Source organism: Mustela nigripes, chromosome 13 (genome assembly GCF_022355385.1).
Source record: "Mustela nigripes isolate SB6536 chromosome 13, MUSNIG.SB6536, whole genome shotgun sequence".
Lineage (NCBI taxonomy): Eukaryota > Metazoa > Chordata > Mammalia > Carnivora > Mustelidae > Mustela > Mustela nigripes.
The window spans coordinates 66,303,848-66,325,843 of record NC_081569.1 but is presented as its reverse complement, the minus strand read 5'-3'; the positions used below and the strand labels follow the sequence as shown (position 1 = coordinate 66,325,843).

General features: G+C 33.5%; 2 protein-coding genes across 3 annotated transcripts in view; one reads left to right on the top strand and one right to left on the bottom strand.

The window, feature by feature from the left end:
* The window catches only part of MYEF2 (myelin expression factor 2), a 32,505-nt gene extending 16,351 nt beyond the window's left edge, over positions 1 to 16,154 (top strand). The window contains exons 10-17 of one of the 2 annotated variants that reach the window (XM_059372764.1): positions 3,820 to 3,921; positions 5,420 to 5,470; positions 5,766 to 5,834; positions 6,075 to 6,173; positions 6,474 to 6,536; positions 8,328 to 8,536; positions 8,616 to 8,667; positions 15,433 to 16,152. In XM_059372764.1, coding sequence (XP_059228747.1) covers positions 3,820 to 3,921; positions 5,420 to 5,470; positions 5,766 to 5,834; positions 6,075 to 6,173; positions 6,474 to 6,536; positions 8,328 to 8,536; positions 8,616 to 8,667; positions 15,433 to 15,596 — 809 coding nt within the window. In that variant the 3' untranslated portion in view covers positions 15,597 to 16,152. Of the gene's footprint in view, positions 1 to 3,819; positions 3,922 to 5,419; positions 5,471 to 5,765; positions 5,835 to 6,074; positions 6,174 to 6,473; positions 6,537 to 8,327; positions 8,537 to 8,615; positions 8,668 to 15,432 lie in introns of both variants that reach the window. The other variant, XM_059372765.1, reaches the window with a different exon arrangement.
* A 7-nt stretch (positions 16,155 to 16,161) lies between these two features.
* The window catches only part of SLC24A5 (solute carrier family 24 member 5), a 27,013-nt gene continuing 21,178 nt past the window's right edge, over positions 16,162 to 21,996 (bottom strand). The window contains exons 6-9 of the mRNA XM_059372766.1: positions 21,248 to 21,531; positions 18,982 to 19,188; positions 16,985 to 17,086; positions 16,162 to 16,491 (exon numbers count right to left, since the gene is read on the bottom strand). Of these exons, the coding sequence (XP_059228749.1) occupies positions 16,169 to 16,491; positions 16,985 to 17,086; positions 18,982 to 19,188; positions 21,248 to 21,531 (916 nt within the window). The 3' untranslated portion in view covers positions 16,162 to 16,168. The remainder of the gene's footprint in view (positions 16,492 to 16,984; positions 17,087 to 18,981; positions 19,189 to 21,247; positions 21,532 to 21,996) is intronic.

Here is a 21,996-nt window from a genome sequence, read left to right as displayed (position 1 = left end):
GTACTAAGTTGGGGAGTATTTATTCTTTTTCTGATAGAATAATCTGTTCTCGCATTGTTTTATGAGAAATTACTTGTAAATACTGTCTGGCCTTCCTCTTTTATTTGGGGGAAGACTTGAACTAATGATTGTTCATATTTCCTATTGCTTCTTGAGTCAGTATTGGTCATTTCAATTTTTCTAAGATTTTTATAATTTTTGTTCATTTTCACATTTATTGGCATAAAATAATCTCTTAAATTTCTGCTACATCTCTAGTTCTTCGCTCTGATAAATTCCAAAGGTTTGCAATTTCCCCTTTTTTCTTGGTCAGTTTTGCTTAGATTTTTCAGTTTTATTATAGTAAGTGCTTTCAAAGAAGTGAATTTCATTTTTGTATCTTAATTTCTGTTCTTTGCTTTAATATTTTCTTCTGTCTCTTTGGGTTTAGTCTCTTATTTTGTCCAAATTCCTTAAGTTGAATGTTTACTTCACTAATTTTACAGCCTCTCTCTTCTAATAAAAGTAGTTACAACTATTAAATTCAGCTGTTGTATGCAGGTTTTGGTATGGAGTATTTTTATTGTGATTTAGTTTTTATTAAATTACTATTATGATTTTTTCTTAAGCCATACTTTTTTGAGTTTCTAAATGTAAGGGGCTTTTTCTTATTAATTTTTAACTTAACAGTATGGCCAAAGAAGATATGATTGTGATTCTTAGAATTGATTTGGACTTTGCATATGGTAGCTTAATATATGGCACTTTTTAATATATATTCCAGGTGTGCTTGGTGAGTGCAGTGTTTTATATATGTCCATTAAACAAGTTTATTAATCATTTACATTTTCTTATGTCTCTACTAATAGTAATGTCTGTTTGTGCTGTCAGTTACTAAGAGTTTTATGTGGTAACATTTCCCACTAGAATGTTGGATTTGTCTTCTTTTTTCTTGTTTTACTTTAAATATTTTGAAACTAAATTAGTAACTACATCCAAGTTTAGAACTGATATAGTTTCCCAATAATCAAAATTCTATCATTTTATTTTTTAATTTAATTTTTTTCAGTGTAAAATTTTATCATTTTAAACTGATTTTTATCTTTACTAGCTAAGTCTTATCTAATATTAATGTAGATACAAGAGCTTTGTTTTATTTATTCACATTTATTGATTTATTTGGATTAATGCCCATTATCTTATTTTGTATTCTGTTTTTCTGGTTTTTTTTTTTTTTACAAATATTTTTCTCCCATCTTGCTTTCTCATCTAGTGATTATCCTGGATTTTTAATATAGCAATACAAAGTCTGAAGTTAATGTAATTATTTGTTTACTCAATAATAGAGTGCCCTTTGAATGTTTTAGTTCTGATCACTCTTCTACTGAATTATGTGTTATTATTGCTCATTGTCTTAGTTGTATATATATATTTTTCAGTCCCACATATTAGACATTACTATTACTTACCTTTTTTTTAACCTTACCTTTTTCTGCTTTTACCCTGGCACTAATTTTTTTTTCCCCTGAAAGATATATTTTAAAAACTCTTTCAATGAGGATCTGTTGTTAGTAAATTCTCTTAATTTTGGATACTCCATAAATATCTTCAAAGATAGTTTTATTGGTTTGCAGTTTAAGGTTTATAGTTATTTTGTCTCAGCACTTTGAAAATATCCCAGTGTTTGGGCTTCCATTGTTGTTATTTTAAGCCAGCTATCAGTTGAAATGTCCTTTCTTTTTGGTTAATCTTTGTTCTTTATGTAGCTGATTTTAAGATATTTGTCTTTGGTGTATAGTTTTCTACAGTGTGGGTATGAATTACTTTTTATTGAGCTTTCACAATATGAGAATTCAAGGTTTTTTGGTAATTTCTGGAAAATTCTCAGCTCATGTGTCTTTGAATATCATCTTTTCTCTCTTTATAAGATAAGGGCAGTCTTTTCCTGCCTCAACCAAATTATCACTTAGTACTTTTCGTCTTCCGAGATCCTGCCTGGCTTTCTGCAGGGGACTTCTGGTTTACTCTCCACTATTAGTACTCTTCTATTTATTTATATTAAAAAATAATTCTCTGTTGTATTCAGTCTTCTTCTTTATCTGTTTTTTTGAGATTTACATTTTTATATATTCTTCTTTCTTGAGATATAATATGAATTCATAGACTTTATTTTTTTTTTAAGATCTTATTTATTTATTTGACAGACAGATCACAAGGTGGCAGAGAGTCAGGCAGAGCAAGAGGGGGAAGCAGGCTCCCTGCTGAGCAGTAAGCCCGATGTGGGGCTTGATCCCAAGACCCTGAGACCATGACCTGAGCTGAAGGCAGAGGCTTTAACCAACTGAGCCACCCATTCGCCCTGAATTCATAGACTTTAACAGAATCAGTTTGTTGTTCGAGTTAATCATTACTAATGTCCTTTTTCCCTTCTCTTCTTTTGCTCAAATTATTGTAACTTTGTCAGGTGGGAGCCTTCTCATTTCCTGTGCTGCTGATACTCTTACTTTTGGTTAAAAGCATGATTTCCCAGATCTGGGAAGGTTTTGTTTTTTGGTGTTTTTTTTTTTTTTTTTTTTTTTTGTCCCAGAGACATGGAATTGGCCTAGTTTCAAGGAGTCCTGGTTCCTTTTAATAAAGAATGATATCAAATGAAAGTATGAGTTTTAGGCATAGACATGAGCATTACTGATAGTCAAATGTGCTATTGCTTTCAGTTAGACCATTTTTGGGAACTGAGTTGAAAAATATTTCTCTTACCAGATCACATTAATCTTTCCAGCTTAACACAATATGCTTCTGTATGTATTGAAAAATATGTATTGTAAAACTATATATGGTATATAATTTTCTCAGCCTCTACCATTTAATTGCTACATTGCTAGCAAGAACTTTGGGCTAAGTCATACTCAGATTTAGTAGAATAAAATAGTTGCCACTCAAATATTAAGTCTTTAAGGTCATCAAATTAACTTCTTAAAGTCTATTTTCAACAAATTTAGTTTAAGAGAGGTAGTAAAAAGAATATTGGATTTAGGGGCACCTGGGTGGCTCAGTGGGTAAAGCCGCTGCCTTCGGCTCAGGTCATGATCTCAGGGTCCTGGGATCGAGTTCCGCATCAGGCTCTCTGCTCAGCAGGGAGCCTGCTTCCTCCTCTCTCTCTCTCTCTCTCTGCCTGCCTCTCTGCCTACTTGTGATCTATCTCTGTCAAATAAATAAATAAAATCTTAAAAAAAAAAAGAATATTGGATTTAGAGACAAAACTTAAATACTCGTCCTAGCTCAATTACATAGCTAAAATGGCATTATACAAGTAACTTAAGGTTTCAAACATCTCCTCCTCTATGGAAAATAGATGTGAAAACACATAAGGTTGCCATATAAATGTTAATAAATATGTCATGGTCAAACCAAGTAATGTAATGTTTGTTTTATTCAGTATTATGTTATCATTGTTGTTGACTTTAGTTTGATTTAATGCATCTTAAACGTAATTCTTGTATTTTAAGTGGTTCTGTAAAATTGAGCAACTTCTCATTTTCAGATATATATACCATTTTTAAGGTATATAATGTTATTCAAAATCCTCTTGGTATTTCATTAGTCCTTTTTAATATTCCTTGAACCTAGGATAAAAGATGGGGCTGCTTCATAAAACACTTCTCATTAATAAATGGTATTATAGTGACACTTCAGTGTGCTGCATTCTAATAAAAAGAAGAACCAGTGCTCTTATTTGCAAAGTTTTGGAAGTATTACTACAGGCATCTAGCTTTAAAACATTTACTTAGTGCCAGTTAGTTAATTATATATGGGTGAGTACTATTCTTATTTATGTTTTAGGTGGTCTTGGAGGCATTGGAATGGGACTTGGTCCAGGTGGACAGCCTATTAGTGCCAGCCAGTTGAACATAGGTGGTGTAATGGGAAATTTAGGTCCAAGTGGTGAGTATTCTCACATTTTTATTTCTTTTTAAATGGTACATTTGCTGGATTACAAAGCCTACATTTACTAGTTTGTAGTAATGTTCAAAGGACTCTGTTTTTTAGTTGAGCTAAATTTAGGATGTCATTCAGTCTGATAAAAGAATGAAACCTTGAGAGCAGAGAACATGAAAAAGGCTGAGCAGAGGTCAGTCAGGTTCCACTGGGGCCAGTTGTGTTGTAGCTAGCCTTTTAGCACTTTGGATTTTAAAATGTCTGTAAGGCAGAAGGAGAATGTTTAAATGTAGTGCTTTGTGTATGTATCATGGTTATACAATGTTTGTATATGACTGAAATGCTTCCCTCTTATAAGCAGGTTAAATTGAAAGATATAGCTGGGACGGTAGCTCTTCAAATAGCTGTTTGGCTCTTCACCTGGACTAATTTAGAGTTTGTCTTTGAAGATTAGTTTTTATACTTTGTGGTTTCAGAATTCTTTTACTCTCAAAATCTGTTGAGGATCCCAAAGTGCTTTTGTTTATGTATTACGTTTTGTTTTGTTTATGTAGTTATGTAGTTATGTTTGTCGGCATTTACTGATAAGAAATTAAAACTTAGAAATTTAAAACTACTTATATATTTAAGATAACAGTAATAAACTTGTGTTAACATAAATATAATTTTAAAGAAGCTAAGTTGTCTTTTCCAATACAAAAACATAGAAGAGTGGCATTGTTTTACCTTTTTGTACATCTCTTTAATGTTTGGCTTAATGCAAGACAGCCATGTTCTTGTGTCTCCTTCTGCATTTAGTTTGTTACAGTATCAAACATCATGTAGTTTCTGGGAAATTGGATTTTATATTCATGAGAGAATGAGAGTCAAACAGTCAAATATTATCTTAATGTGATGTTTGAATGAAATAATTTTGACTTATTAGACCCAGATCATACTTTGATAACTGTGTCTTAATTGATGGACTAATAAATGCTATCAGATTCCTGTTTTTGCTGAGATGCTATAGTTAAACTTTTAAATTATTAGGGTAGCTACAGAAATCATTCTGACCCAAAGAGATAGAAACTTGTTCCTTACTCTTAGGCCCTCTGCCCTCCTAAATACATGCTTTTTTATTCTTAGTTTTTTATTGCTCCCTTAGCTGCCATGTAAAGAGTCCTTACTTTCTAAAGTGATCTCTAAATCTGTTGTGGTGATATTTTTATTTGTGTGTGTTGAAAAAAAAGGGAGAGCGATTACCTGGTCCTAGATATTCTCTGCTTGAATATGAGTGTGACCAGTGAATTTTGTTTTTTCATTCAATAAATATTCGTAGAGGCCTTTTTGAAGACTCATGATAGATAGCTGATGTGGCATAGCACACATGCCACCTGCGTTCCACTGCTTCTCTAGCATTCCGTCATGACTAGACCAGTGGTATCTTTTGCTGTATTGCGTTATGTCATTCTTTAGTCATAAAAATAAGATTGACTGAACGTACATACTGTGTATTTTATTTGAGGTATGGGAATGGATGGTCCAGGTTTTGGAGGAATGAATAGAATTGGAGGAGGTATGTATAAGCATTTGTTTTTTGTATGTACCCATCACCATTTTTAGTAAATTAGAAGCTGTGTTGAGAATTCCAAGGAAAAAAAGTCATGGTTTATTGTTGGCTCACACCTAAAGACTGCTAGCAGAGATTGAGCCTGGTACATACTTAAGGGATATGGAAATGGATGTGTTAAGAAGCCCCTTGGACAAGGTAGGGTGGATGAAGAGCTTACTGATGAAACCAACATTTACAAAATGTACCTTTCAGCTCTCTAACTGACAGTCGGATCTCAAAATTAATCTTTATTCCATAGGAATTGGGTTTGGTGGTCTGGAAGCAATGAATAGCATGGGAGGATTTGGAGGAGTTGGCCGAATGGGAGGTAGGTAAATGTAGGAATGGGTACTGTAGAGGTCTTCGGAGGGCATATGGGCATAGGGAATAGGACAGGCATGACGGGACTGGGATATTATATGGCATGTGAGGTAAGTTGGTAAATCACGGACTTTTTTGTTTTTATGACTTTTGCTGTCTTTTCAGTTTAGTTTCAAAATTTTTCTAAATAGATTACCGTGTACTGATGCATTTGAAAAAGGGTTAATTTGTTGCATAATCGTTTCAGAGCTATACCGTGGTGCGATGACTAGTAGCATGGAGAGAGATTTTGGACGTGGTGATATTGGAATAAATCGAGGCTTTGGAGATTCCTTTGGTAGACTTGGTAGGGTTGGCTGCATATTTCTCCTTTTCGTTTTGTAGGTCATATTTTTCAAAGTCTGTTTCCCTTTTTTTGTGAACAGTTGGAAATTTATAATGTTTCACGTAATTTATTACTTGATGAAAAACACATTAGGTATTTTAATGTACTTGCTTGCTATTTCAATATGTTATGTATTTGAATCCTATTTCTAGAAGACATATAGTTTTTTGGTTACTGTACATCTGAAAGCATAGTACTTTGGGAATTTTAAAATATGATTATTCAAATTAATTAGTATATTATCTTTCCATCCTTGTTTAGGCAGTGCAATGATTGCAGGAAGAATAGGAGCTTCTAACATGGGTCCAGTAGGATCTGGAATAAGTAGGTTTAAATTTTACTAGAATTTATTCAGTAGTATTTGAGTGCTTGCAAAAGATTTTGCAAGAATAGTTATTGTAGTATTACTATACTACAAAATCTTGTTCTTATGTGTTACTATGTCTTGTCATAATTTAGAGAAATTTTAATATTTACTGAGCTTTTCTGTTTGATCACTGTTTGAAATTTGCAAACTAACTTTGAATTTTACTTTGACATTTCTAAACTAACACCAGAGTATGTGTTAATTGTCAGCTAATCCAAGAAGCTCTATTCCAACTAAGGAATCTGGGGATTTCTGTGATCACATGTCAGGAGAAACTTTTGCTTTAGCACCAACTTTGTTTCCTTGCCTATTGTCTACAGTTGCTGGTTGGTGACTAGCTTATTTCATCTGTGAACATTTTGTGTCTTTTGGTAGATGCAGGTGAATCGCCCTAGTTATAACACCTCTAGAGACTTCCTGAGGTTGAAGGCTAAGGTTGAAAGAGATGCTTATTTCCTCTCCTCTTAAACTTTTCCTGTGATAGAATCAAGAGTAGTTGCAACACTGGGCAATGCCCCATGTCTTCCATCTGTTTCCACTACTACATTTGAGGCCTTATATTAAGTCTTAAGACATTGCTCAGTTTTTGATCTCTGTTGCTTACTGAGCCATGTCTTTGTGAGCTCTCCATACTTAACTGAATTCCTTTAATTGATTGAACTCTCACAAATAGGAAATATAGCCTACTTGAACTTTTGTAAAATCCTGTTAGCTAAAGATATTTACTTCCATTGTACCTTGCTTCTCATTCCCTTTCATCATTTTTTTTAGCCTTGGTCATCTTCCCATTAATCGTAATAACTTCCCTACCTTCCTTTTTTACCTCAATGTTCATACTTCTGTTTCCCGAGCTTTATATTTGTTATTCATAGAAAGTCAATTTGAAGGTGATGTTAATTTTTAGAATTTCTGTGTATGAGGATATTAAATACAAGAGAAAAAGATGAATTTTGAGGATGAATAGGATTGGAATTAATTAAAGGGGACTCAGTGCATAAGAATGAATTAGGTATGCACTGTGAGTTAAATTCTCAAGCTCTGGCCAAAGGCATATGATTCCATTTTTTGTTATCTCCTTAAGATCTATATAATATTGAGATTAAAAGTTAGGTTTTTCTGTGGTTATTGCATATTGAATTGATATGAAAGAGAAATTGCATGTAAAACAGAAGATACTGAGGTGAAAAGAATATTATATGGGAGAGTATGATGAGATCAACAGTTAATGCGTTGGAGTTGTAATAGCAGGGCGAGGTAGATGGGGGGAAAAGGGGGTCGGGAATTTGAATTCACTTCATATATCTTTGTTCTTGCATTTATTAAACATGATATTATTAAAGAAAAATGATAAAAACTCATATTCCATTAATGGATCAAATATTGGGCAGAGAATTTATATAACTTATATGATGTATTTTATGATCAGAATATAATTTTATAGAAGTATATAGGTATGATGTATTTGTGTAGTGGCTAGATTGAGATTCAGTTAGCCATTAACAGTCAACTAACTGAATGTACATCAAATTATATTGTTTCTTGGAAGATTTTTCTGTTGTGTATAAGAAAATGATTCTATGTTTATATATGATCTAATTATATAAATGAATTAATTTTTCTCTTTCTTTCTTTCTCAAAAATGATTCTCTCCCTCCTCTTTTCCCTCTTCTTTCTCCTTTTTCTTCTGTTTTTAAAACAAAAACACCCAAATTCCCAAATCCCCCCCCCCTTCCCTTCTTGAAATCTAGGTGGTGGCATGGGTGGCATGAACAGTGTGACTGGAGGAATGGGGATGGGACTGGACCGGATGAGCTCCAGCTTTGATAGAATGGGACCAGGTATAGGAGCCATACTGGAAAGGAGCATCGATATGGATCGAGGATTTCTATCTGGTCCAATGGGAAGCGGAATAAGAGAAAGAATAGGCTCCAAAGGCAACCAGATATTTGTCAGAAATGTAAGCAACTAAATGTAAAGGATACTTAAAATTTTTTTTTTCTTTGTATATCTGTTACTAATACCTTTTTTCATTCTAGCTGCCTTTTGACTTGACTTGGCAGAAACTAAAAGAGAAATTCAGTCAGTGTGGTAAGTATGCTAATGACTGCAGACATGTTAATATTGATTATGGAGGGAAAACTGATTTTAAACTTTTAAACATTGTATTTAGACCTTACCTGCCCGGATGTTTGTTCCTGGATAGTACGACAGGTCTACTTCTACTTCAAATAAATTACTCTGTTGTCCTCTGACATAGAGCAGGGCAAATTACTACTAAATAACAAGATTTAGAGTAGAGCCTGTTTTTGTCTTCTGTGGATAAAGAAAGGGCTTGTTTTATTACCTGATTTTTAAAAGGTTAGTATATCATCATTGCTTGCATTTAAAAACCTTTTTTTTTCTCTGTGGGAAATATTAATGAAGGGTGTATTTATTTCCTTGTTTGTAGTGTAGTGCAGTATATTGTCAACATGACCCTAAAATGCTGACATCCAAATGATGTGGAGTTAATAGATGACACCTGTTCTGCATACTCTATTACCTATAGGACACAGGAAACTTAGTTGATAGCTAAGGAATTCCTTAGACAGGTACATTCTGGTGGCCCTTCTAGTTTTTTCATAAACTATTCTTGGCTGTGATGATGCTGTCTATACAACCTTACTGTGTTTATTAGTCCTGTAGGTCTTCTTACTTTAGAAGAGGGCTTTTTTTTTTTTTTTAAGCTTTTGTTTATTTATTTTACAGAGAGATACACAGTGAGAGAGAGAACACAAGCAGGAGTGGGAGAGGCAGAAGCAGGCTTCCTGTTGAGCAGGAAGCCCGATGAGGGGCTCGATCCCAGAAACCTGGGATCCTGACCTGAGCCAAAGGCAGACACTTAATGACTAAGGCACCTAAGCGTCCCAAGGCCTTTTTTTTTTTAGATGATGAGAGAATTAGTGTGAGTGGAACAACATAAGCAGATTTTCTGCCAGTACTTTCCTGCTATTGCATTGTATCCCAGAGACTATAATCATAATGGTAAGTTATAAAGGTGGCATATAGTGATGAAAAGGGACATTCAGTTTTTGAGAGTTGATGGAAAGTTAGGTGTATTTGGAATATATCTTTAATTTTTTGAGATCTTGAGGGGAATAACTTTAGTTGTGATCAAAGTGATCACGTGGCTGTCATCTGCTCTGTTCTCAGAATACTTTATATATACCCGACTCTGTGATAATAATGTGCTCACATGTTTTCTTCCCTCCTAGATGGAGGCTCTTGATGGAAGAACTGTCATTTTTAGTCTAACATTTTTCACCCCCTTGGTATATGTTGTAAGAGTTTGTTGAGGGTTTATGAGTGAGTTAAACACTCTGAGCAAATCTTATTCATTTATTCAGTTTTTAATCATTGAATAAATCTACAAATACTGTACTTTTGACAGTTGATTATCATTAGAATTAGAAATGTGAACAAAGAAAGACATTATCCCTCTTGCCCTCAAAGGACATACAGTGTAAATCTGTTTAGGATGTTCGTGGGACTCCATTTGTGGATTTTTTTTTTGTATTTCATTTATATTTTATTCAAAGAAGAGAAACTTGATTTTTTTTTAATTGTAAAAAAGTTGTTGAAAATGAGTTAACTACTAAATAGGTATCACTAAGAGAAAGTAGAATTGTAACAGTTTTGCAGAGTTGGAAATATTTGTAGAAGTAAGAAGTCTACCAGAACGAGTAAGTGGCATTTGGCAATGAATCACATAGACTGCAGAGGAATGAATATATTAGGGCCTTGTGAAATATGTCAAATGAGGAGCAGTGGCAGCAGGTATGGATGATCTCTGTGATAGTTTCAGTAGGAAAAAAAATCTCCAAATGAGATATATGTCATTTTTCAATCCCAGAACCCTGGCATCATGCCCTGAGCCAAAGGCAGATGCTTACGACTGAGCCACCCAGGCACCCCGTTTTTCTCAATTCTATTGTAAGAGCTTCTGACTTTTAGATTTATATTAAGGTAATACCATATTTAAATAATTCCTTGGGGCACCTGGGTGGCTCAGTGGGTTGAGCCTCTGCCTTCGGCTTGGGTCATGATCCCAGGGTCCTGGGATCAAGTCCGCATTGGGCTTTCTGCTCGGCAGGGAGCCTGCTTCCTCCTCTCTCTCTTTCTCTTTCTCTCTGCCTACTTATGATCTCTCTCTGTCAAACAAATAAATAAAATCTTTAAAAAAAATAACTCCTTGCCTTCTTCCTGTTTTTAATCTTGAACTACATTGGTGGGAAAGAAAATAAGTTATGGTAATATGGAATTTAGTGTTCAGCTATTGACAGCTATGGAAAGTATCTGGCTTGTATGAACTGAACCATCTTTATTTTTCTGCCACGTTCTTTTATTTATTTATTTTCAAGTCTTGGAAAGGTTTTTCTTTGTTAGTATGGGGAGTTTGTTTTTAACCTGCTGCAGTCAGTAATGATCTCTTTAACAGCAAAAGGCAGGTTTTTTTTTTTTTTTTTTTTTCTCCCTTGAGCCCAAAGTGAGTAAGTGTATATGCTTGGTTGCTTCTTAGTAAGAGTCTTGTGGTAGTCCAAGCAGCTTCCCTAGGCAATATCTGCCCATAGGTGACTCACCAGCAAGCAGTTTGCTTATTAAATGTCTATACAGATCTTCCACGACTTAACAATGGAGCTATGCTTAACCTACTGAGCATCATAGCCTCACCTAGCCTACCTTAAACATGCTCAGAACACTTAATATTAGCCTACAGTTGGGCAAAATCCTCTAACACAAAGCTTATTTTATAATGTGTTGAGTATCTCACGTAATTGATTATATACTTAAAGTGAAAGTGAAAAACAGAGTGGTTAGGTGGGTACACAATGGTTATAAATGTATGCATTGTTTATCCTTGTGATCGCCTGGCTTACTGAGGGCTGCTGTTCAATGTCTTCTGCCCTGTATCATATATCACATATCATCAGCTTGGAAAAAGATCAAAATTCAAAGTACAGTTTCTATTGTGTATCGCTGTTGTACCATCATGATGTCAAAACATTGTAAGTTGAACCATTATAATTTGAGACCATCTATATAGTGGTTAAATGTCCTTGATAGGGCAAATACAAAGGCCCTAGAAAATGCACTTTAGGTTATACTACCTTCAGTACATTTCCTCAGCCTTTATAATTTAGGGGAAAATGTGTTCAGATATCCCAATATGTAACAATATGAGAAATAAGTGACTTTAATAAAAAGAGATCCTGTCTATCCTATCCTATGTGATTCTTCAATGACATGCATTTTTTAGAAGGCTGAGTATAAATAAATTAACTGACTCATTCAGAATTGGACACCACATTAGTTTAAGTTGTGCTAATGGAGTCATATAGATAGTCTTTCAAACTTGCTCCCATATTTGTCCACTTTAGCTGTACTTTGACCTTCTAGCTCAGTATGATGATGTACCATAATATTTTAGAACTGCAGTGCAAGGAAAGCACATTTAATTATTCTCCTATAAACCATGTAAACAAATATAGCTTTGTTTCACACATTGCCATTATGGAGTTTTCTAGATCAGTATGCTTGTTAACCGGCTAGAAAGTAGAGACTTGTGGTAGATTTTATTTACTAAAGCACATGCTGCTTCAAGCATGACTAGTGGATTTTAACTCTGGAATAATTTAATAGTAAAAATAATGCATGGAGAACATTCATTGATAGCATTAAATCTTTGTTTTTTGTCCTTTATATCATAATTATGGCTTTTTGTAGAACCTGATTTTGCTTTTTTTCTCGTTTCTATGTTACACTTCACTTTGGTAGTAGATTTTATTGAACCACTTGTTTCTGCTTTTAATTTGGTGTATTTTTAGATATGCTTTTAAATCAGCATTTCTCAGATCATACCACAGGATAATATTAATAGGCTGGATTGAATAAAGTGAAAAGTTTTCTTTTCAGGATAAGTCATTTTTATAACTAGTACATGAAACAGCAACATGTTTGATTATTCTGTGGTACTGATTTCTCATTGCATACTATTTTGTCCTATACTGTTGTTAAAATAGCAATTCTATTTTTGCTTTTTGTGGAATCATACAAGATCAGTAGATATTTAAGTCATTTAAGAAAATCCTCAAGAGCATGTAAAAATAGCCAGGGAAGTCAGATTTTAACTTTTTGAAACAAAATTTTTTTTCTCCTCGATTATTGCTTTAGAAAAGTAAGTTATCTCAATCAGTGTTTTTATGGGATTAGGAAGAAACTTAGAAAACACACAGCTCTTTCTGGTTCTATGCCTAGTGGGGATTTTTGGACAGCCTAACCATGAAACACAAGTATCTATAGGACATTTTCTATAGCGTAAGTGTCCCAACTGTAAGCATGTTGAAGCATCTTGGCTGATAGACCTTGTCAAATTGAAATGCTGTGAGGTCACTGTGAGTTTAGGAATTTAGGGATCTGAGTATTGATTCCTAAATTGAGAGATACAGTTTAAGAGAAGAAAAAAAGAGAGAGAAGCTTATCTTGAAAGATTGAGACAGATTTTGCACGAGGTAATTACGTATTTTCCTCTGAAGTTCTGAAGGTTTCTTGCTTGAGTGACTCTTAGTATTATTGCTAATAAATCTATGATGGGATGCTTACATTAAGAAAAGCCCTAAATTTTTATAAAAGGTAAAAGTAGAATAAGGAGGAACCTCTAACCTTAAAAGCCCTTAAAAATTCTCCGCAATCTCCTTTGGAATCACTGTATAATGCTGCCATTGACCAAGGTATGCTTCTTTAAATAAACTTCTTTTTTTCAGGTCCCAGCATTCAAGATATTAAGAGGATTCTGGAAATTGCTCTGCATCTATCTTTAAAGCTTTTTAAAGTTTCATTTTATGTTATTAGAAAATGTGATTTCTGTGTTTTTTGTTTTATTTTTTTTTAAACAGTTGTAGGTTGTAGATCCAAACAATATATAATTTTTTGGGGGGTGGGAATTAGTCTGTTTTATAACTTTTAGAAACAGTTCAAGGCTGCCCAGCCTGGGTTACAAGATCATGGTTTTGGTTTGCTATGACATTTATTAACTTGGACCATTTAATTAGTATTGAGTGGGTGAGCAGTTGACCAGCAGTTGCTTTAAAAAAATATAGTAACGGTGGGATGGGAAATGGATGAAAAAATAAAAGTAGAAAAGTGGTCCAGGATGTTGTACATAAGAAAGCATTCAGATCAAGATTTAAACAAAACAAATTTTTCTACTCATGCATTGAGATTAAAGTTGATCTTATCACCTGGAAAAGGGCTTAAGCAATTTTTTTTTTTTTTTTTGTTAAGATTTTATTTATTTATTTGACAGAGAGAAATCACAAGTAGATAGAGAGGCAGGCAGAGAGAGAGAGAGAGAGGGAAGCAGGCTCCCTGCTGAGAGCCCGATGCGGGACTTGATCCCAGGACTCTGAGATCATGACCTGAGCCGAAAGCAGCGGCCCAACCCACTGAGCCACCCAGGCGCCCTTAAGCAATTTTTTTGATAAGCCTTTTGCTTTCATTGTCCCCCTCTTCCTTTATAGTCCCTTTATAGAACTAAATATAGTTGGCTTTCTATGTTGGTTGCTAGGCTAAAATTAGCCCATGGTAATTTGGCAACTATATAATAATCAAGGAAAAGAAATATTATGGTAAATAGGCACACAACTTACCTGTTGTGGATCAGGTGATAATATATCCCAGTTTGCCTGGGGCTAGTCTCCCTTTGCATCTGTTATTTAGTGTATAATTACTAATAACTCAATTTAACTCTCTAAAGTGTTCTAGTTTGGATGGTCGATTTTTATGGACTTTCACAATTTGATGAATGATACTGTTTTACTCAAATATCAGTCTCTAGAGTCAACAATGATACTAACTACATATGGAACAGTTGTCTGGTTTTCTTCCTCCTCTTCGAAGCTTCTCTGAGTTCTTTTTGTTCTGACCATCACTGTTTTTACTTTTATTGATTTAAATCTGATACCTCTTCCATGCCTATTTCCCTAGCCCATTTGGTACCACTCTTAACACTGGAGTTCAAATTGTGATGTTGAATAAATAGATGATTTTGCACTGTGGTTGATAAGCAGAATTACGGGGGCCATTTGTGGCCTAGTAAAAATTAAAATTCTGGGCAGTTGCTACTATTTGCAGTTATAAAGGAATGGAAAGGAGGATAAAAGAGAAAGAGATTAAGGAGATTGGGCAGAAAGTGACAGTTTTTTTCTAAAACTAATTTTGTTTAAATTTATAAGTTTGTTATTGGGCATGGTGACTTGGTGGCATTTTTGTGCTAGTTTGCCATATTGCTATAAAATTCACTTCAGAAACTAATAATCTTTCTTTTAAGTCTTTATTCATTTGAGAGAGTGTGTATTTGCACGCATGCGTGCACAAGCTGGGGGGAGGGGCAGAAGAAGAGGGAGAAGCAGGGAGCCTGAGCACGGAGCCTGACACGGGGCTTGATCCCAGGACCCCGGGATCATAACCTGAGCCAAAGGCAGTCACTTAACCAACTGAGCCACCCAGGCACCCCCAGAAGCTAAGAATTTAACACAAGAAAGAAGTTATTTATTTTTTTATTTTGATAAAATATTAAATACTAAGTAAGTTTAATTCTTGTTTTGTGTATTTTAATGTGTATATTTATTACTTTATATGAATTGCCTTATAATCAGAATATGAAATGATGAGAATAATGTTTATATGATGTTATTTAATCATTAATGTTTTTAGTCAGTTATTTATCATTTCATTGGCTGTGAGGAATTTCAGACCTGTGCAGTCAAATGAAACCCATTTAAACTGAGTAATAATTATGTAATTTTTCTTTTACAGGTCATGTAATGTTTGCAGAAATAAAAATGGAGAACGGAAAGTCAAAAGGCTGTGGAACGGTCAGATTTGACTCCCCAGAATCAGCTGAAAAAGCCTGCAGAATAATGAATGGCATAAAAATCAGTGGCAGAGAAATCGATGTTCGCTTGGATCGTAATGCATAATTTCAAACCACGGTTGGAACATTCTTACATCTGTTTTGCTGAATCTCCTAGTAAAAAGTCATTTTTTTAGTAATACTGTATGCTTACAAAAGCTGTAAAAATGAACTTTTAAAACTCCCACCAGCTTTTAACAGTATAGTGTTAAATATACTGTGATTTTTGTTAATCTCAAGTTTGGGTTTTTAAAGACAGCAAGTCAGTCATTCAGTTTAAATGAATGGTTATACTGTTTTTAATGAAATAAGCCATTTTCTTGTTGTTACTTTCAGTACTACATAGTGGGATTTGTTTGTTCAAGTTTCCTCAGCTTTTATCAACTTATTGTAAGGTAAAACATAGATGATTTTTCCCAAAACTTCTGTTTTATATATGTAATTGTCCTTGAAAGAAAGGGCTCAGACAAATTAGGATGTGATTTTGGTTGGCTTTAAATTACTTTTCTTTGGTGATAAAGAATTACTGTAAGTAAGTTTTAGTTCAGGATATTTTTTATTATACTTAAATGAAGAAATGGGAGTTTTCTTTCTCTTCCCTCTCCCATCATTCACATTTTCCACATAACACTATTAATGTTAACCTCCACAGCCCCTTATTTTATTATTTCCAATGATTCCAAGTTCATATAGAACTGATAATGTGGTAAGTCCCAAGTATAATAACAGGCAGACTGCTCCCAACTTCCTGTCTAGTTTCCAGCCATTGAAGTGAACTGCTGAAAAAAGAAAAATAATTGATATGTTGAGAGCGATGGTTATGTAAGTTAGTCCTCTGCTGTTCACTTCTACAGGAGCTGATGCATTCATAAATGCAGTTTTAATAAACCATGGAACACCTAGGCAAAGCATATCAAACACGTTGGATCCCATGATGTTAGACATAGCCATATCTCCTTTGCCTGCAAAAAAAGCATATTGTTAAAATGTGCACACCAATACTGTATTTTATTAATAAGCTTCATAAAAAAAAAACACTGGAAATTCTTTTTTGTTTGTTGGTTTTGGAAAATTGTTATATTAGAGCAAAAGTCTTACTGAATTTGTATTTTTTAATTTGGGGATTAGTATTTAAAGTCTTAACATTTATTTAATAATTATCTTTATTTATTAAATCATTTTTCAATAAGGTCTGTAGATTACTTGTTGCTTTTCATTCTGATTTAATATGGTTTATTACAATTTGATGCACATTTCAGATGAATATTATTTGGGGGATTAGATTTAGTGAAGTTATTCTGCTATTAAATAGTAAACCCTTCTATTTGAGTCACTCTTTTTTTTTTCTTCAAAGTATGTTAACTGAGGAAATAAATATTTTTAAAGGTACCTTTGCTCAGTATTTCAGCCAGCCTTGTAGAATAGGCATTGCAGCTTGAGGGACCTAGCTCTTACCTTTTCTTGCAATCAATACACTTGCAATCGTGTCTGGCAGACTTGTTCCTGCTGCTAATAAAGTAAGGCCCATTACTGTATCTGGAATTTCTAATGTTTCCCCTGTAATTAACAGAGATATACTACAAGTTGCAAATCTTACAAATTCAATAACCATTCTCTGCAGTTACTTCAGATATTTCCTTCCTGAACAAAAAGAAAATAGGCACATTTAGATTTCACAACCAATATGTATTTAAATTTTACCTAGCAAAATATTTGAATAAGATTGGTAAATTGGGTAGCCCAGGTAGCACAAATTTTTAATAGCAGATATCTAAAGATATTTAATAGAATTCTACTAAGGAGTAATTCCCCTACCTGATATACTTACAGAAGGTTTAGATGTTCACTGTTATCTCATCAAGGCCATTGCTTAATATATGCTAATAAGATAGGTCATTTTCTGCTTTTCAAACTATTTTCTTAAAGTGATCAGAATTAAGCAAATTGTTTATAGCTATTTTTAACCTGTAAATGTGTTACATGGTATACATTTTTTAAGTTGTACGTACTTTGGTGATCTACCTTAAACAAAGGAAAACAAAATAGGGTTCTACTCGGAGTCTTCCTAACATTATGGTCCTGTTCTGGTAAATTCAGTATCAGTTCAACATTTTTCAGATATGTGTTCATTTTGGGAAGCAAGCAGAGGGAAGTTAAAAAAAGGTACATGTAATTGCTCTTCTAATGTTGTGATTGAAAACTTACTTTAGAATCTTTTTTTTTCTTAAATTGTCAATTGAGAGAACTTTAGCTGTTTATTGCATGCTTTATATATTGATATTGGAATTGTAATTGGTTGTTAATTTTTGTTACTGGTTTGCCGGAGTTCATATGTACATAAATAACAGTAATATTTATCATCTTGGGGGCTGTTTTATGATCTAGTACTTGATTTTGTTCTTTTCCTGATTTCCTACTGTGAAATATATTCTGGCTGAGAAAATTTGAAGAGATTTAATATGCAAGCTAATTGGACTTTTTGATCTTTCTCATTAAAAAAAATAGTGCTTTCTTGCTAGCATGCTATTCTAAGTCATATATTAATTTGTGAAAAGTCAGAGATCAGCTTTTTTTTGTAAAGGGCCACGTAGTGATTACTTTAGGTTATGCAGGCTATATGGTTTCTGTTGCAGCTATTCACCTTGGCCACTGTAGTGTGAAAGCATCCGTAGATAAGGTATAAATGAATTAAATGAGTGGGCATGATAATGTTTAGTAAAACTTCATTAGCAAAAACAGGAGACCTGGTCGCTTGGTCACATAGGCTGTAGTTTGCTCACCTCTGATATGTCCATTCGGGCTAAACTTTTTGGGAGAAATTTCTTGATTTTTTTTTTTCCATGTTTATATTCAGTTTTTTCTTCTGGAGTCCTGTGGGACTAGAATGGATTATGGCCAAGCAGTAATATTTAAATTCTAGTCATGAAGATAGTAGAAACCTAAATTGAAATTTTATTTTATACCCTTTTCACCCATTTCATAGTTTGTTTATATGTCCATATTAAAAAGCAAAATAAAGTGCATTTCAGTTAAACAGTGAGCATATATCGTTTTCTCAAAATGCTGGCCTCTTGCTATATTTTTCATTATGGAATGGAATTCAATATAAAGAGTATATTGTGGACCCCATATCATGTGCTGTAATTATTAGCACAGTAGAAAGCTATCCTGTGTATTTGATTTCATTTATAAGAAGATCCTGTGGCTTGTAACTCTGAACTGTATAATATTGGGAATATAGTTGATATGTAATATGCAACTTACAAACCCTGAATGATCTTGTTGGTATATTAATATTTAATCTTTTTGTAAGTAGCACATCTCTTTAGTCTTTTGCTGAGAGAGAAATTTCCTCTGTAGCTAGATTACTTTTTGTGAGTATATGCAGTTTGTTCTTCTATAAAACTGATTATTTTCTTTTTACACTGTGCTCTTATGCTAAAGATACATACCAGTTATTGTGACCATCCAAACCAGGATATATGTAAATGCAGATATCCATAGTGCTGACATGAAAAATGTTATTACAAAGTAATTTTTCCAAAACTTTCTTCTACAGTCTGGTATGGTTAGAAAAAGTAAGGTAGTAATAGGAAGGGATAGTACCCAAAAAATTCTTTTTAAGTCGGCTTCAGGCATGTTGAAAACACTTGGTGGATCTGTTGAGGAAAAACAAATGATTCTGAGTTTTTTCTAATGGCCACTTAAGTTGGAAATGTCCATTTAGAAAGCTATATTGAAATAAATTAGCTGTATCAGTTTTTAAGAGGCTATTTAAAACATTTGAATACCTCATTACTGATACTGCTGGCAAAAAGAAACTAACTGAGACTTTAGGGCAGATAGTATAAAATGTAATACTCAGTGTTTCTTGATTTGGGGCCTTAAATCCATCAAAATAATCTTGGATCATTCACTAAATATATTAGCCATAATGTTTATGAAGTGTCAGTTGGACTTCTCTGGTTTTCTACAGTGTGGATGGTCTTTAGTAACTTTTTTTTGCTTATGGGATTAATCTGGCTTCTACCTATTATAGCTATTATAGTTGTTTCTATTCCCCAGTATTGTTGATGTCTCTAGCCTGCCCTGTGTGTCAGATAATGCATACTTAGGAGGTATAAAATAATTACAGCATAATCTTTTTTATTAAGTTTTGAATATTCCATCCTAATTCTCATTGTAAGTGAGTTTTGGAGGCTTGCTTCATTTTTCTTTCTTCCATTAGTTTACCAAATTTGGAATTCACTACCATTCTTAAGAAGAACCTTGAAGAAAATAGGAACTAGCTTGGAATCTACAATATAACTTAAAAAAACTCGAGTATGCTCCTTTATACAATTTGTTTTATTAAATTAATGGAAGACAATAATAGATTGGATAAAAATAAGCATTCACTTTAAAATTATTTAAAATTTGCATAGCATTTACAAAAGAATGTACCCATATATTAGATCAAATTACATTACAACTAATGCTGGTAAAATAACTCGTGAAAAAAATTTGCCAAGCCCCAGCCAATAGGCCACTAGGTAAATTTTAGATGTAATCTCAGTGTAATGAAAAAATTTAGAGTGGTTCTTTTTGAATTGTTATAAAATTTAACTTGGCAATATATACCACTAGCACTTGAAAGGCTAAAAACTATAATTATTGTAAAAAGGGGAAAAGTCTTTTTTTTTTAAGGTAGTAAAAGAATAACTTCCCTTCCTAATGTACTTAGATAAATTTAGAATCTGTTTCATAGAACCACTTTGTAAAAAACTAACACAAAAATTTTTATTTCTGGCCATGGATGAATTTGACTTCTATTAAATACCTAAATGTGTTGCTGCTGCTTCAGATGGCATGTTTAAAACTCAACTATTTATGTTTTCCCACACCAGCCCTTTTTTCTAAATTCCAAGTTTCTATAAGTGGTATTTCTTTTTTCTCAATCATGAACAAAGCCTCAGAATTTTCTCCTCCCTTTTCTTGTCCCATGTAGTCCTTCCATTGCCTAGTCTTGGTGATGCTTCCTTTGCATTGTCTTTTTTATTCCTACTTTCTTTTGGTCTAGGCATCTACCAAACATCAGCTTTTTTAGTAGCCTCTTACAGACCTTCATTTTTTTTGTCCTCAAATTTCCCTGCTTCATAAACCTACAAAGCATTTAAGACTCTTACTATCCTGTTCTTTCTTATCTACCTTTTCTCTCCTTCCTTACTGTGTACATTCTGTGTTCTAGGTATGCTAGTACTTGAATAGGCCTTTTGCTCATATTAATTCCTTGGCATCAAATACTATACTCTTACTTCTACATTATTTACATAATAGTCTTCTATAGCTGTTACTATACACATTACATATTTATTTATGTAGCTTTGTTCATAAATCAGGTCATCAGCTGAAATCTGATCAGTTCTACAAGGCTCAGTTTAAATACTCCCTTCTCTGTAATAATCTTTTCAATGTAGCCATCAAATTTTATACAATCTGTCCCATTTAGGAACTACACTTACACTTTTTTCTTTTATAGTACTAAAACCTTCATATTTTAGCTATTGTCTTTTTTCTCTACAGCGTTGGAAGCTTCTTAAAGATAGGGACCACCTCTTCGTCATTTCTGAATCTCCACAGTATCTTTTACATAAGTATATATAGTAATTGCTGAATTGAAATGAGTTTTTAAGTTTTTCTAGTGAATAGACTCAATAGTGGGCATGATGTGCTTATTACCTTCAGAAACCTGACTAAGATCCTGTAAACTTAAAGGAAGCTGAGAGTAGCCAGACTCTTCATGAAATATCCCACTGTCAGTTCTTGATTGCCGACGGATGAATGGCTGACCCTCATCTTCCCATCCCATCAGTGGCTGTTGTTCACTGCTCTCCTCCATAGCTCGGGCAAGACAGGTGCACCAAGGACTGAATTTCTTTATAATATATTGGTTAATTTTAATGTTAAAACACAGCACCAAAACATATAATCCATATATCAAAAGCAGCAAAGTTCCTTCATACCTATAAATCAGAGAAATTTGTGTGTTTTAAAATTAAAAACACTTTTTTTTTAAAAAACGTTAATAGCTTTGGGCATATCTGCTTAATAATTTTATAGCATAGCAATAGAACAAGCAAAGAACATTTCTAGGTGTATATTGGTTTTATGGATACATCCTCGCTTGGTTACAGCTTTACTATAAATTGATAAAAGCTTAAGAGTCCTTTCTATATTTCAAATAAAACCAAGAATTATAAATTCATTGTCTTCATTTACAGATTCTTTATAAATGGTAGGCATAAACAATGCTTTGAAAATGATAATTGTAGATTTTCAGAATAAAAGTTAATGAATAGTGATGGGCATTCTCCATCTCTGTTCATTGGCAGCAAATATTCCCCAAAATGTATGGTAATTATAAAAGAATATAGTATCAGTTAGTTCATTTCAACTGAGTCTGTTCAAATCCCATATAAGAATTTTGT